General features: G+C 35.1%; 2 protein-coding genes across 2 annotated transcripts; both read left to right on the plus strand.

The window, feature by feature from the left end:
- Window positions 1–1,587: 1,587 nt before the first annotated feature.
- Window positions 1,588–5,670, plus strand: LOC18036808 (methyl-CpG-binding domain-containing protein 11). Its single transcript, XM_024180910.1, has 2 exons — window positions 1,588–1,714; window positions 4,517–5,670. Exons 1-2 carry the CDS (start codon window positions 1,652–1,654, stop codon window positions 5,432–5,434), a joined length of 981 nt encoding a protein of 326 aa, XP_024036678.1. The 5' UTR covers window positions 1,588–1,651; the 3' UTR covers window positions 5,435–5,670.
- An 8,652-nt stretch (window positions 5,671–14,322) lies between these two features.
- On the plus strand, window positions 14,323–16,185 carry LOC18036798 (glucan endo-1,3-beta-glucosidase 14). Its single transcript, XM_024180747.1, has 3 exons — window positions 14,323–14,492; window positions 14,838–15,865; window positions 15,951–16,185. Exons 1-3 carry the CDS (start codon window positions 14,390–14,392, stop codon window positions 16,014–16,016), a joined length of 1,197 nt encoding a protein of 398 aa, XP_024036515.1. The 5' UTR covers window positions 14,323–14,389; the 3' UTR covers window positions 16,017–16,185.
- The last annotated feature ends 890 nt before the right edge of the window (window positions 16,186–17,075 follow it).

A 17,075-nucleotide genomic window follows, 5' to 3' on the forward strand; every position in this document is an offset into this window, starting at 1 on the left:
AATTTATGCATCAACAATCAATATCTTTTAGCAATCTTGTACAGGAAAGACCATCACATTCGGATGCGAAACCTACTTTCTAGATCAGTTAATTTAAGAATGTTATCTTATTCTTTAGGCGAGCACGAGTGAACCCCACGTGTGAACATGATATTTTAAAGTTGTGACTTTGTTTGCAAGTATTAGCAAAATTAAGAAATGTCAATCTATTTTGTTACTCCTTTGTTTTACTAGCCACTCTATTTGGCTCTCGGAGAACGAAGATTAAGAGATTATAGTTAGACTCTTGTTTACTCTTTATCTTTAAATAAAAGAAAGAGAAAACAATAACTATTAGGTAATATTTATTATTAAGTCCTTAGTACTTGACAAAGTGGTTTACTATTTCACAAAGTCGTTTTTTAAATAACTTTATTTGATTGATTATCAGAGTTTGAATCTTGAAAAAAGTAAGAGGATACAAAAAATAATTTAAATTTTACCCCCTCTTTTATTTTTTTAAAAAGATATAAAAATAAAAAAATGAAAATAAAGTTTTTTTAAAATTATTTTAAATATACATATTCAAATTTTATTTAAAAAAAATCTCGAACATTAAAAAAGAGAATTTATAGAATAACTAAATAACGAATTACTATTATCAATGTAATGATTAAATAACCTGCTGTGGAGGTTCCTTAATAAAAATTAATTAGATCTAGGTTCGTTCGACATAACCAAACAAAAATAAATTTTTTTTACAAATTTTTTGAACAATCAATGTATTATAAATTCACTAATTCATCAAAAATTCAATGATCAATCTGAAATTCACTTATCCTACAATTAGCCTAAACTACAATAATAAACCATCACGTTTCTTTCATAAGATTATTTACTACGGGAAAAAAAAAATCACAACGGGGCTATAAAATATTTGTGGTACTCTTTTGACTTGAATAATTAAATTAATTAGAAAATACATGAATTTTAATTTCAAAAGGCATATGCATGCTGCATAATTCATAGGTTTTGTACGCACGCGCCATTGACGAGAGCGTGAGCGCATTGCCATCACCCCTGGATCTCACGCTTACCTTCTAGATACCGTAAGCCCCAATATCCACCCCAAACGTTGCACACGTGTTAACAGTAGACCGAGTTAGATTATGGCCGAACAAGATGCTGTTATGTCTACTTATTACGAAGTAAATCAGCTTTTCAACTGACACCAGTCCAGTTCTCGTTGGACAATTTCCCACAATTTCACTTAAATACTGTGCCTCAGATTGTATCTTTATCTCTTCCCAACGGATTATGTGAACAGTTTTAGTACCAAAAATATTAACGGGTTATATCATTGGGTCCTTAATATCTTACATATTATAAAAAAGTACATAGGTTATAAGTTCATGTTAAATAGGTCCCCAGATCAAACTTCATTATGGTAAGGATAAATTGGTAATATCACCGGTGTCAGGTACTGTTTTAAAACAAAATAGATAATTCATTACCTTGATTGATAAAATGTAATAAGCTAGGGATCTATATGTTATTTCCTAAAAGGGAAATAAAAACCGAACTAACCAACAACAATAAGGCATATCTAAGAACTCTCAACGGTTTGTTTTCTGTCTTTGGTTTTGTGTGTTTATCTTTTACAGGTGAACAAATGGAGAGCAAGGGGGAAGTTATTTCGGTTGAGCTGCCAGCACCGCCTGCTTGGAAGAAAATGGTCTTTTAATTTTCTCTTTAAAGCTTTTTTTTTTCTTTATATTCATGTGTATGAATAGGGTATGTTTATTTTTTTGGAGGTTCAAAGTTTATGTTTTGTTAGTGAAGTTGTTATATTCTTACTTGTTAGTGTGATTTAATTTGTGGGTATGTTTATTTTTTGGGGATTTCTCAGGTATGGATTGTTATTTGTTGTGGAATTTGGGTTGGTACTAATTTGTGGCTAGGGTTTCACTAAAAAAATAATTTTTAGCCATGTTTTGTGGTTGATTACCATTTTAAATATGTTGATTTGTCTAATTTTTTAATGGAAATTTTTGAATTTTGAATTTTTGTGGTAGAATTTTTGGATTGTATCTTTTTTTCTCATAATTGTATTTTATGGTAGGAGTTCTACAGTTAGGGTTTTCTTGAAAGGTGTTACTTGTAGTAGTGAGGATTGTTGCAAAAAGGGCTTTTCCCCTTTTTATTATAGTGTTTAAAACAATTTAACCTTTTTCAGAATTTTGGGGTCAACTATCAATTATTTTTCTTTTAGTCAACACACACATACACACACACCCCTATATATATAGAGATGCAGGAAAAATAATCCTTTCTATGGAAGCTTTTGCTGATTATTTTCTTCCATGTCAAGTTGAGCTTTGTTCTCCTAGCCCTTTTAAAGTTTCTTGTTGAGATTATCTTGATTTTCATGCCGAATTTTGCTGCATTTTTGTATTTGCTTTTGATTTTAGTTCTGAAAAAAGCCTTGTTCAAAGCGAAGATTAATAGCATATTTTTTAGTAAGATGACCAACGAAAATTTGTTGAGACGAAAGATAATGTGATGGGAGGTCAGTAAGTGTTCTTTGTATGTGCTTATATAGTTCTACAAGAGTATCATTTTGTAATACATGTAGTTAAGTCATCATGTTGGGCAATATATTTCTGTTCAATACAGATCATTTGTGCGACTGTGTGTATGAAGGAACCATCCTTTGCTGCTTAAACAAGGCTTTAAATTTTCGTGCATTGCTTTCAGTCTCATATCAGCTTTGGTTGATCGTTGGTGATTTTGTGTTTATTACAATTGAAAATGGGTGTGTAATTATTCAAATAGCTGATGCTAAGCTGGTTCTGTAATTTTATTGGGTTTTTTAGGGTTTCATTGGGTTATGCATTTGAGTTTACAAACACAATGGTATTCTTTTTTCCCTAAATTGTAAACACTTGGGTTTTTATTGTTTAAAATTATCTTTCTTGGTGCAGCTCTAATCTACAAGGCTGTGCTTTCCTTTGAATGCTCCTAATAAATAACTTTCCTAATAACAACTGAAGTGAAAAGTCATTCCATCAAATGATTTGGTGAAACGTGAAGTACTTTCTTCTTGGTTTTTGCTGTTATTAGGAATAGTCTGGTGTTGGGATGTGTTATACGTGCAAATTCTCATTGCTAGTGGATTTTACTGGTGGATGTTTGGGTTTGCCGTCATTTACTATCACTGCATGTATTAGTGTGTTTATTGAACAGTTAAAAATCAGTAAATAATCCTCAGTTCCCTCTGTTTTCTTAGATCCTAGTAGATGTAGCATGTATCAACTAGTGTTTATGCATGTGTCAGCATGTGTTTAGACAATAAATTTAAAGGTTACAGTGATATAAGCAGACAGGAAAAGGATGTATGTATGCAATGTTTGAGGAAAGGTGAAACGTTTTCATTTGGAATTGAGTTTAAAGCAAGGAGATATTTAGTTTCATGCTGTATTATATATTTTGATGACCAAATATTGTGCGCCTATATTCTCTTTAAATAATTGTCCCCTGTCCTTGCATGTTCTGTTGATCTTTATTTTTTATTTGATTTTGAAGAAACTTTCTAAGTGCATACACCTGTATAGTCTAAGATCTTCTAGACAAGGTAGCATCCATCAAGAAATTTTACTGCTTAATATGTGTTATATTCGTAGATTTTCTATGTAAGAAGTAATATTTGTACTGATGCAGATGCATGAATTATACACAGCTTAAGTTTATGAGATATTTTTGTTCGGTTGAACCATATATAAATTTTAATGTTTACTAGGATTGCATTTTGTCTTTTTTGGTTCATATAGCTGTTAATCAGTTAACCAATTTATGTTACTCTGGTTTGGCTAGCCAATTAAGAATTTATATTTACTGGATTGTAAAGCCAACATATGCAAGCCACATGTGAGTTCTTATATGTAATCATACTTATCATGTTTCAGTGTTTAGGTGGATATGAATTAGGGTCAGCAGCATTTCAACAGTAAGAAAAGGAGTGTGGATGGTACAGTTTATCATCAATTTGGAAGTCTAGGTTATTTCGATGCATGTATCTTGTATTCGATGTTAGGGATATAACTATGAGATTTTATATTTGAAGGAAATTTGATATAGACTATATGCAGATTTCTATCATGGTTTCTATAAGCTTGGAGGAGTATTTTTAATGCCTGAGAGCTTGAAAGTCATACGTTTACATGTTAAACCATTGGATATATGTTAAGAATCAAGCTTAAAGCAGATTCTTTTCTTGGAGTAAAAATTCAAGAATTAAGAGAAGATTTTAAGAATCAAGCATTTACCCGTATGAAGATACCATGGGTTCTGTGTTATTTGATTGTGTTTATATCTTGACTATACATTGAAGAGTCTAATGAAAAGAACATTTTATACGTATTTGATCTTTGTTTCTCTTTCCCTCTATTCCTTATTTGTGTATATAAGATTGGATGTTGTCGGTTTATAGTGTCCGGTTCGCATTGTATAACACATGACGTCCTCTGTTTCCGTGCAGTATTTGCCCAAGAAAGGAGGCACACCAAGGAAGAGTGAGATCATGTTCATTGCTCCAACTGGAGAGGAGCTCCATAACAGGAAACAATTGGAGCAATACCTAAAATCTCACCCTGGTAATCCTGCAATAACAGAGTTTGATTGGGGCACTGGTGAGACCCCCAGAAGATCATCAAGGATCAGCGAAAAGGCCAAGGCAACTCCAACTCCTGAGAAGGAGCCTCCAAAGAAGCGAGGTCGAAGATCGACATCAGCCTCGAAGAAGGATAATAAAGAAACTGAAGCTCCTGAAAATGCTGAGCGTGAGAAAGAAGTTGAGATGCAAGTTGCAGAAGAAACTGAGAAGAAAAAGGCAGAAGCTGAGGTGGGAAAAGATGTTTCTGTTGAGACTCAAGTTGGGAAGGAAGGTGAAACACAAGAAAAAGCTGAAGTGACTGAGAACAAAGATGCCAATATGGAGGAAGCTGGTCCAGAACAGAACAATAAGGCCCAAGATGGTGCTGAGGAAACTAAGAATAGCAATGAAGAGAGAGAAGCTGCCAGTGTTAAAGAAAATGAAGAGACTGCTGCTGAAGTAACTCAAAATGAAAAGGAGAAGGTAGAGATCTCTGTGGAAAATGTTCCACAAAATGAGGCTGAGGAAGAGGATGGTGCCACTGACAACAAGCAGGACAACCCCAGCACTGTCACTGTTGGAGAAAATGGCGGAGCAGAGAAAGATGAAGGCAATGGATCCGCCCCAGCAACTGATGGAGAGGTCAAAGAGAAACAAGATGGGCTGGAAAATGATGAAAAATCTAACGTCCCAGACAAGGAGACAGGCAAGGAAATTGACGGGGGGGTGATTGAAAATGGTAAAGTCGACCAAATGGGGCGAACTGATACCACCCCTCAACATCCAGCTTCTGTCAGCTGCTGAATGTACCGTGCTTTTATCCATTGCAAGTAGCCCAGTGTAATATCCCTGTATCTTTTTCGATTTGTCCTTGTAACATTTTGGATTTCATGGATGACTGTAACATTAAAGTTGTCGTTAGATTTAATTGTCTCTGTAGGGAAATTAATCTGTATCCGTAGTAGTGTAGGCTGTAGATGCTACAGCTAATGTTATATTGTGCAGGAACTTAGATTGTAGACTTGTGACATCCTTTCTTATTTTCGTCTATGCTTAGTAGCTGAAACTTGAATTGCTTGGATAGCTTTTCTTTCTCAATCTTTGTTTATTTTTTTGTTTTGCAAGGCTGTAGGGTAGAGCGTTCCAGATTCTAGGGTGGATGCATCCTTTTCCTTAAGCAGTTATTTGGACAGATTTTCAAAGAAGTTAAAAAACTGATTAAAGCTGGTTTACCTTTGATATCCTCACATATCAGAATCCATGATTCTCCTTTGCCCTTATCAATATAACCATTAGAATCTAAGAATTGCTATTGCCTTAGGGTTCTTATAGCCATTATGAACTGCCAGTAGGTTTCAACTCCGTTCCTTCAACGCAACACCATTTTGAAGGAGCTGACTTTGAAATACAGATTTTTCCAGCAGTCCTAGGTGTGAAAGGGAGGATTGTAGCTTGACTTGAAACAAGGCAGCGCAAGCACAAACACTGAACCCAAAATGTTCTGAGAATGAAACCTAATATGACAATTATATCTCAACTATTACACAACAAGCCACTAAGTAGCTGTGCTTAAAGAATTGAAGAAACATAATCTGCAAAAATGTGCTCAAAAACATTGAACCAATTGTCCAAGTATGGTCGGAACACAATTAGTTCACTCAACCATGCCCAAGCGAAACAACAACAAAGCAATAATCCTAAATGGCAAAATCATCAATTCCAATCTACAACAGAGTTCATATTTGATTTAAGAGCACTAACACCATTTCTGGCTGCTGCAGGAAGAAGTACTTACCTAACTGTCCGAGAGAAATATGATTTGGCAATCTTTAGAACCTCTTGGATACCCAAATATGGTCTCGCTAATAAGCATCGTTTCTTCATCTGATGACAATGGTGGAGAACAAATGACCATTTTTTCCAAGACTTCCGCATTTCCCAACAGGAACTTTACCACTGTCAACTCATACTGCTTCCCTTGAAACCCCTTGATACCAATGACTTTAAGGCAATTCAACATGCCCTTTGGGACGGGCTCTGGTTCTCTCCATCGCCGGAGCCACTCATCACAGACAAATTGATCCTCATCCAGGACTTCCTAATGACGAAGTCCTAATGACGTAGAACATACAAAACCAAATAATTATCAAATATGCAATCAAAGAGCATCATTCATAATTTTGCTATAACTAAAAAATTCATTGAGTCAAAATAGTACCTTTTCCAAGGCTAGAAATTCCAGATAGGGCGAGCACTCCATTATAATTGGCAAAACGGTCCAATTATAACAATTCCGAAACCCCACTTCCAAATTTATCGAACAAATGAATTTAGCAGAAAATGTGAAATCAGATACGACTCCAAGACCAAGATTTGGCATAAGGACATGGCAGAGAACCTTCAGAAAAAAAAAAAAAATTTAATTATTCTACTTCTTCTTCTTTGTTGGCAGCCATTTTCTTTGCTTCTTGTTTCTTGATTCCGTGAAGCTTTGATTTGATTGGTGGGGGAAGCAGAGAAAGTGAAAGGTGAAATGATGGATTTGTTGTGGTAATTTTCTTTAGTTGAGAAAGGATATTTACAGGGGACTTGCTTCGTGAGTGTGAGAGTTAAAAGAAATGATCCTCTGCTGCGGTGACCTTCCCACAGTTAAATGAATTGACAGCGGTGAAAAGAAGTATCTCAAAATGAGGCAGAGAGAGAGAATACTGCCGGGTGTCAAACAAACAGGGCAACCGAAAAGTGATTGGATATATAGCTTCAACTGAAACTTCAATTGCTTGGATAGCCGTGGCCTTTAGTTCTCAATTTTTATGCTCTTTTAATGCTGTGGTATGACCGTAGAGTTGCCTGTTCTAGAGTAATTGGCATCTTCAAGTTCAGAAGCTGGTTAAGTTACCCTTCAAGTGAGTTTAATTAGCACAAAATTGTTTTCCTTGGTGCTCTCTTCTTTCAGGCTTGACAGCATGATACTTGTTTCTCAGGCTTTATCGGCAACATCATCATTGTTTATTCTCCTAGCCTTTATGAACCCTATTATCCAATGAAGTTGACTGATTTATGAAATAGAACCAGAAAATGTGTTCATTGTTAATAGCCAGAACTAGTATTGTTCCCCAGCAATCAGATCAATGAAAGAGAAGACTATACTGGGAGCATGACCTGATACCCGGTTCGTTTATGATCTTGATACGTCTGAACTCTGCTTTGCTCATGAAACTTGTACTCAGGAATTATGATCAAAGTTTATTTTCTCAGGGAATTTCCAACTTTTCCTAATAAGTCAGAACAAATTTGATGAAGACCTCAAAGGATTATACACCCAAGAATAAGAAAATATGATAACTGATAAGCAAAATAATGTCTCATTCCAACATTACTAGCTAAATCATCAATGCTGTCATGCTGACATTATTCATTGCTGCTAATTGCACTTACTGTAGTGCAACTCATCCTTGAAGAATCTATCTATTGCCTGCTTATTGTTATACAGCACATGCCAAACTGGCTTAAAATTCAGGCACGTTCTAACTTCTAAGAATGAAACCTGGAAAATTGATTCTGGGAAAGTGAATCCAGAGAATAAGCATACCAACTATTTGCTTCTTTCTTCAAATTGCCAGAGACAAATTTTTTGAACCATCTTGCAAATCAACAACGTGATTGGTAAAATTACAAATATATTATCAACATTAAAAACGATTTCACTTATATCCATCAGATGACGAGTATGCTATCTAGAATTCAGTTCTGCTGTGAATGACAGTTCTATCTCAACTATTACCAAACAAGCAACAATGTAACTCTCTTCTTAAAACAGATTGAAGAAGCACAATCCGCACATTATGAAATAACGCGCCCTTAATACCATTGAATCAATGATCCAAGTACGATCAAACTACAATTGATTGCATTTAACAGTACCTAACTGAAACAACAACAAGGAATAAATCTGACAGGAAAAATCATCAATTCAACTCTATGAAAGTACTTATTTGATTAAAAACCAGAACTAATATTTGTGGCAGCTGCAGGGAAAAGTACTTATTTAACTGTCCGAGGAAAATATGATTCGGCAATCTTTAGAACCTCTTCGATACTCCAACATGGTCTTTCTAAGCATCATTTCTTCATCTGATGTTAACGGCAGAGCGCAAATGACCATCTTTTCCATGACTAATGCTTCTCTCAACAAGAACTTTACCACTGTCAACTCGTACTGCTTCCCTTGAAATCCCTTGATACCAATTACTTTAAGGTAATTGCACATACACATTGGTGCGGCCTTCGGTTCTCTCCATAGCCGGCCCCATTCATCAGAAACAAATTGAACCTCATCCAGGACTTCCTAATGACGCGGCACATACAACGCCAAATAATGATCAAAATATGCAATCAAGAGCATCATTCATAATTTTGCTATAATTTAATATTTATTGAATCAAAATTAATACCTTTTCTAAGGCTAGAAATTCTAGATTAGGCGAGCACTCCAGTATATTTGGCTTTCTGGTTTAGTGCGAGTGTTAAAAGAAATGAATGAAATTCTCTGGTGAGCTTTCCCTAGTTGAAATGAATTAACAGTAGTGAAAAGTAATAGTAAATTTGTATATGAATTTTTGTCCAATTTTTATGAATCACAAGAAAAAGCTGAAGAAGTAACCGAGAACAGATGATCCAAAGCAGGATACTAAGGCCCAAGATGATGCTCAAGAAGCTAATAATATCAATGAAGAAAAAGAAGCTGCCACTATGCTAATTGTGAAGTGAAAATGAGGTCGAGAAAGAGGGCAAAACCAGCACTGTCGCTGTTGGTGAAACGGCAGAGCGCAGAGAGAGGAAGCAAATGGATCAACCCCCAGAAACTGATTGAGATTGATGAAAATTCCAACTTGAAAGACAAGGAGATAAACAAGGCAATTGACGGGGAGTTGATTGAAAATGGCAAAGTCAACCAAATGGGGTGGGGTGACTGATTTAATTGCTTTTGGTCCAGTGTCATATTCCTGTATCTTTTGATTTGACCTTGTAACTTTTTGGATTTCTTGGATACAGTAACATACGAGTCGTGCAACTGTAATACTATACCACAGCTGCATTTAGCCATTGAATCTAGTTATGGTGACAACTGTGGATTAGATCCAATAACGGGTACTGCTGTGGTTTTACCCGTAACATTAATGTTGTCACTAGATTTAATTGTGTACGTAGATATTAATCAGTATCCTTTTCGACATAGGTCACAGATGTTAGCTGCAGGTTATGTTGTAGTATTCAGGAACTTAAATTGTAGATTTGTCATATCCTTTTATTGTCTATGCCTAGTAACCGAAACTCAATTGCTTGGATACCTTTTCTTTTTTTTATTTTTGTGTTACTTTTAACGTTACGTAAAGACAGTAAGTTTCCAGATTCTAAAATGGAGATAGTTGTACAGGTTTTGACTGTCATCTTCAAGTTACAGAATCTGGAGGACACTTCCAAGTGGCTTTAGCACAAAGTCGTCTTCTCTGATATTTGTTCTTTGGTTTGGCAGCATTATATGTTTCCCAGGTTTACTTATTTATGATAGTCTCCCTAGGAATCTGAAGACATTATTTTTCCCTTATCAATCTAACCATCATAATCTCAGAATTATATCAGAATTTCCAACAAAATGATGAAAAAATGCGATTGGGAATAAGTCTGACACTTCAATTCAACAGCAACATAAGACACTTCAGCAACCCAGCAATAGTCTCTGGTTTCATCTGGACAGCTAATGCCAACCCTGCGAGAGAGGTGATCAACTTCAAACAAAACCATTTGTGAAGCAACCTACTTTAGGAAGTCTATAATGGGAGCATGGCAACAACACAATACAGCCGGTCTGTTTATAATCTCAATACATATGGACCTTTTCTTCTGAATTTGTGCTTAAGATAGAAGCTGATTTTGTCAAACAGTTTCCAACTTGTACTAGTAAGTCAAAACAAATTTGAGCAAAAGCTCTAGGATTTTATGCCCAAGAAAAAGAAAAAATGATAACCGAAATAATGTCTCACTCTCATCACAAATGTAGCTTTTTCTAGTATGAAAGAATGTGCTAAATATATTGCTAAGAAAGGGTGAGAAGTTTGCTGAAGGATCAGCTTGAATTTCTCATTCCAAGACACACTTGAGCATTCTAGCTGTGTCAACTTAAAGTATCAAGAGTAGAACATCATCACTAGAAACTTTCCTAGTTTCACGTCAAGATGAAGATTGTAACAGTTAGATCATTGGTGCTGAAATTACTAGAACAGGTTTATTGCTGCTAATTGTACTTACTGCAGTGAAAATATTGCATACATGTTTTGAATCTATCTATTGCCCCATTGTATGCATAACTACTAGACTTGAAATTTGGCAGATTAAGTTCAGGCACTGAACCCAAAATGTCTCATTAGAATGAAACCTGATAAAAATAGAAACTAGGTACCCAGAGAATAAGCATGCAACCATTTCCTTATTTCTTCAAACTGCCTGAGACAAGTCTCAGAGGATACTTACAAACCAGCAAGTATGATTGTTGCAATTACACATCCACTAACAACCTTACAAATGATTTCATGTTTATCAATTAAATGACAAGTATGCTAGCCACGGAATTCATTTCTGCAATGTATGACAATTATATCTCTACTATGACTGAACAAGCAACAACAAAACTCTCTGTTTTTAGAAGATTAAAAATGCAAAATCTACACAATATGAAATAGCTTCCCTTGAAAATCATTGAACCAACAAGAAGTGTGATCAAACTACAACGTAAACAACAAGCAATAAGCCTAAACGGAAAAATCATCAATTCCAGTCTACAACAATAGAGTGTATTTGATTCAAAAACAGAATCTTTTGTGGCTGCTGGGTTAAGGCTCCAACAAAGAACCGTCTGTTAAAAAGAAGACTTGGCAAGTTTCAAAACCTTTTTAATACCTAAATATGGTCTCGCTAAGCATCATTTCTTCCCCCTCAATTCCTCAATTGCCCGCTGCATCGCCTCCAATCTAGGATTAACGTGTTGTTGAATGACCACTCTAGCTGTTTATCCGCGTGATCAACAAGACATTAATCCTAGATTGGAGGTAATGCAGCGGGCAATCGAGGAATTGAGGGGGCTTGTTATTCAAAACGACAACAGGGAGAGATTTCAAAGGCAAGGTGCCAATCATGAGGGAATACCTCAAGGTCCTGAGCCTGAGAGGCGACCTCCCGAACAATAACTTGAGATTTTGGCAGGTGATTTAGATGATGAAGAATCAGTGGTTAATGATAGAGGACATGAAAGGAAATCAAATTACAAGATTCATGTGGATCTTGCCGATTTTCACGGTGGAATGCATATTGAGGAATTTTTAGATTAGTTGGTAGAGGTTGAAAATTTCTTTGAATACATGGAGATCCCTGAAGAAAAATGGGTTAAGCTAGTAGCATTTAAACTAAAAGGAGCATCATCCGCTTGGTGTCAACAAGTACAAAATTGAAAGAGAGTTACGGGAAAACAAATCATCAGATCATGGAGACGAATGAAGAGAATGTTAGAAGAGCATTATCTACCACCAAATTACAAGCAGTAGCTGTATTTGAAGTACTACAGTTGTAGACAGGAAATCACAGTGTCGATGAGTATACAGAGGAGTTTCAGTGTCTATATTTCGAAAATAATTTGGATGAGCTAGAGTTTAGAACAGTTGCAAAGTATGTTGGTGGATTGAAGTAGAAGATTTATGATGAGCTTTATTTGGAGTTACAAAGGCAAAGAGATTGGAAGAGCGAATTAAGCAATTGTTTATATCCAAATCACAGCAACAATTTACTGGGTTTCAGAGTAATTAGAGCCGAGGGTTGCAGAATAATGTTGGAGCTGAAAATAAGCAGAAAATGTGGGCTGGAAGTAGAAAAACTTGAGATGAAGATAAACAAAAGGCATGGTAGCCACCACAACAGCAGACAAAGCAACAACCACTAAGACAGCAGCAGTATCTACAAATGTTTGAAGTAATATTATCAGGGCATCGATCAAGTGATTGTCGTAGTAAAAAAGCGCATTTGATGGAGACTGAAGTTGAAATAGGTAACACATTCTTAGTTACTTAACACAGCGCAGAAGAAGATGCAGTCGGAGGAGGAGCAAATAAAGGGGAGATGCTGTATTGTGCAGAAAATTTTGTTGACGTCGAAACAAGAAGAGGAGACTCAACGACATAAAATTTTCAGGACCCGCGGTGCCATCAACGATAAAGTATTAAAGTGTGCAACGTGATCATTGATAGTGGCAGTAGTAAGAACATTGTGTCAAAAGCACTTTATTTTGAACTATTCTTAATAGATCTAAGCCTCCTTTTGTCATAACTTCTCAATTATAAGAACATTGTGTCAAAAGCACTTTATTTTGAACTATTCTTAATAGATCAAAGCCTCCTTTTGTCATAACTTCTCAATTATAGTTTATTCAAATAGAGTTTTTGTTCCTATAAAAAAAAAATAGAGTTTTTGTTAGTAAAATTTTTAAAAATAGAACTTTTATTAAAAAAAATTTAGTTGTTTGGTTGTCAGTTAGACCTTTTTATTAAAAATTATAAAATTATTTTAATAGGTAAATTTTTAAAGTTATGTTATTAAAATAATAAAATAAAATTATCAAATTAGTAGAGAATATTTTAAAAATTTTCATATTTGAAAAAACATTGCAACCTCTACTCCCAAAAACTCAAAATTTGAGTTTTCACTAATAGAGTCAAAATAACTTATTTAATCTTCAAAAACTCTATTTAAAAAATTACCATACAACAACAAAAAATTTAGTAAGAGTTTATGGAATTAATTAAGCACTTATAATTATTAGATAACTCATACGAAGACTATAACAATAGACTATAATATAAGTTATATATGAAAAATTACCCTTGTACCAAAAATATTTCAGAAATATATATTCTTTTAAATATTACATTAATTTAAAAATCATAAAATCATTTGACATAGTATCAAAGTTCAAATGACTAGCCCCAAAACCACTTGGGCTTAGCTCAAGTGGCTAGAGCCACTCCCTCACAAATGTGAAGGAAGTGGTTCGAGCCCCCGCAGACGCATTGTAGGAGTTTAATTTAAATTTTCTTTCTAGGAACCCTAGAGCTTGAGTGAAGGCAGTCTTTCTCCCAGAAGGGGAGTTGACGTCTCTCGAATATTTGAGAGTGTTAAAAATCCGAGCGGTATCATATCAGAATTGATGTAAATGAGTCTCAGTATTTATATGATTGTAAATATCATGAGCAATAGTTCTCATTAAAAAAAAAAAAGGACTAGCCCGATGGTTTAATTTAGTCTCCTCCAAGAAAAGTATACAACTTTGGACAAAACCTGTGTTTCAGGGAGAAAGAAAGAAACAAAAACAAAGTTCTATCAAGAAATGAGAAAGCACCCAAGTTTTAGAAAATGAAGAAAAGGTATACTTTGAGGGTAAAGTAAGAATCTAATTCTAAGTTCGAGCGATGATGTAAACAAGAGCAAATTTGTCTGATCTTTAGATCAAGGTTAAGAATCTTCTAATCTTTCTTCCAAGTTTTGACATCATTTCTTAACAAAGGTTAAGAATCTTGTTTTCTTTTGCATGAGTTTATTATTATGCACAAGGGCAATCCCTCATGAACAAGTCTTAATGCCACCTTTTTGGTACTGCTTTTTGAGTTACAAAAAGAATGAGCAGCACCCACCAGAACTAAAATCTTTATTCTGCAAATGGAATTCACTTTCTTTCATCATTATTTCCCCTCAACTCAAATGACTTTCTCTTCTTTCTTTCTATGGCTCCTCCTTATCTTCTCCGTCATCTCTTTTCATGGTATGTCCCTTCGTTTTAATCTTGTATTTCCATATGCTGCCCTCTTAGCTTTCAATGAATTGCACTGTTATGAAAGAGTTGAAATGGATTTGCAGCATTCTTAAATTTTGCTTTATCTATATACTTTTGTTTGGAAATCATCCATTCAATGTTTTTGCAATGAATCAAAAGATCATTTTTGGTGATTGTCTTAATGGCCGCTGCTTGACATGATTTTGCCTTCATTAGTTGCAGTACAGTCTATTTTTGAAACTTTCTTTTGCTTCAAAGTAGTTTCAATATAGTCTAGATTGTTGTAGCTTAGCTAATGGTGCTTGTTTAATTCTACATTGCTTGTTTCCACAGTTAATGCATTCTCTGGAACATATGGGATAAACTATGGCAGGATAGCAGACAATATACCGTCCCCCGAAAGTGTGGTGACACTTCTCAAAGCAGCTAAGATCAAGAACATAAGAATCTATGACGCTGATCAAGCAGTCCTCAAGGCGTTCTCAGGATCCGGTATAGAAATCATCGTTGGACTTGGCAATGAGAACTTGAAAGACATAAGTGTAGGCGAGGATCGTGCCATGAATTGGATTAAGGCAAATGTGGATCCATATCTTCCCGGGACTAAAATCCGCGGAATTGCTGTGGGAAATGAAATTTTGGGAGGTACTGATTTGGAGCTATGGGAGGTTTTGCTGCCTGCAGCGAAAAATGTTTACAGTGCCCTCGAACGGCTTGGTTTGGCTAAACTAATTGAGGTCTCAAGCCCGCATTCAGAGGCTGTGTTTGCCAATTCATTCCCACCATCAGCTTGTGTTTTCAGGGAAGATGTGAGCCAATTCATGAAGCCACTTTTGCAGTTTTTCTCACAAATTGGTTCCCCATTTTACATCAATGCATATCCATTTCTGGCTTACAAGAATGATCCTGAGCATATTGATCTCAATTATGCTACATTCAAATCAAATCGCGGGATCCATGATGCGAAGACTAATCTGCACTACGATAACATGTTTGATGCTATGGTTGATGCAGCTTATGCTGCGTTAGAAAAGGCTGGATTCCCCAAGATGGATGTCATAGTCTCCGAGACAGGCTGGGCTTCGCGTGGGGACGAAAATGAAGCTGGTGCTAATGTGAAAAATGCCAAGATTTACAACAAGAATCTGCGTAAACGGCTACTCAAAAAGAAGGGGACTCCGTATAGGCCCAAGAAGCCTGTCAAGGCTTATATATTTGCATTGTTCAATGAAAATTTGAAGCCTGGACCAACCTCAGAGAGGAACTTTGGACTGTTTAAAGCTGATGGTAGCATTGCTTATGAAATTGGCTTCACTGGACTTGTGCCTAGTGCTGCATCACCATCTCTTCATTCTTTCAAGGTATGTGTTTCCTAAATCTTCCCACATTTTGATTTATTATTATTATTATTATTATTAGCAAATTAACATGTTTGATAACTGTCAGAGCATTGGATTTGGAGCTGGAGATTGGCTAATAACTTGTGCCGCGGCTCTTTTACTAATGTTCTAATACGATGATTGATCAAAACCTGCAAGATATGCTGTGTCTCCTGTTCCATCGGATGCTGAAACTGAACAAGCTTTCAAGCAAAGCACTTGAGAATTCTTGACTTCACACGTACAGTTGTAACATAATAACCCAATATGCAAGTAATTTATATTCCATTCTTGTGAATTGACTTTCATTCTTAACTTGTATGAAGTACAAAAATTTGCTGATGGTCTTTTTTCAATTATCTTCAGCAATGTCTTGTAAAGCAAGAAAACAACTAATGAAGAAAATGGTATCATTTAATTTCATCAGCAGATTCAATATTTACACTGTATTGTATTTTTTTTAACCCATAATTGACGGCAAAAATGTTATTATCGTAGTTCTTCATTATGATGTAGTATTAGTATTTAAAAACAATAGATGAATTTACTTGTCACAATATCCTGTGAAAAAACTTGTAACAGAGCATTGTTATATTTCATACCCAAAAAAAAAGATTTTGGCGAAATTTAGACCCAAGGATCAACTTTTAAAATATAAAATATAATATCAAATATTTGGGTATGAAATCAAACGAGATTTATGAGTTGGGAACTCGATTGAAGGTTCCTTCCAATTATTCTATGGCTGACTTTAAGCAAAATGGATTCTTGTTTTGAATCAAAAGTCTTATAAATGAGAAGAAAATAAAAGCTGAGAAAGTTTCAAACTGTTGAGAAAATTGGAATTTTCTATTAGTTGGAAGCCTAATTTATTGACTTGAAACTAAATTGGAAACTTCATTAATTTCTTACAGAAATCTGTGTGTGAATTGTCATAATTTTTTTGCGTACCCATAAATTTGCATTTTTTTCTCCCTTTATAAAAAAGAATAAAAAGAAAAATAGAAATTATTTACAAATTTAATTTTAAATGTCCCCATAGGACTGAACAGCAAAAACTTAAGAGTAAGTGGGTTCAGGCTTATAATTATGCTGTTTGCCCGGGGGAAAGTTTGTAAACTATAAAAATATATTTTTAGTTTATAACTGACTTCAGAAAAGTCCAAGTCTTTCTTCTTCTTTAGGAGAATTG

This window comes from Citrus clementina, unplaced genomic scaffold (assembly GCF_000493195.1).
Source record: "Citrus clementina cultivar Clemenules unplaced genomic scaffold, Citrus_clementina_v1.0 scaffold_7, whole genome shotgun sequence".
NCBI classification, from domain to species: domain Eukaryota; kingdom Viridiplantae; phylum Streptophyta; class Magnoliopsida; order Sapindales; family Rutaceae; genus Citrus; species Citrus x clementina.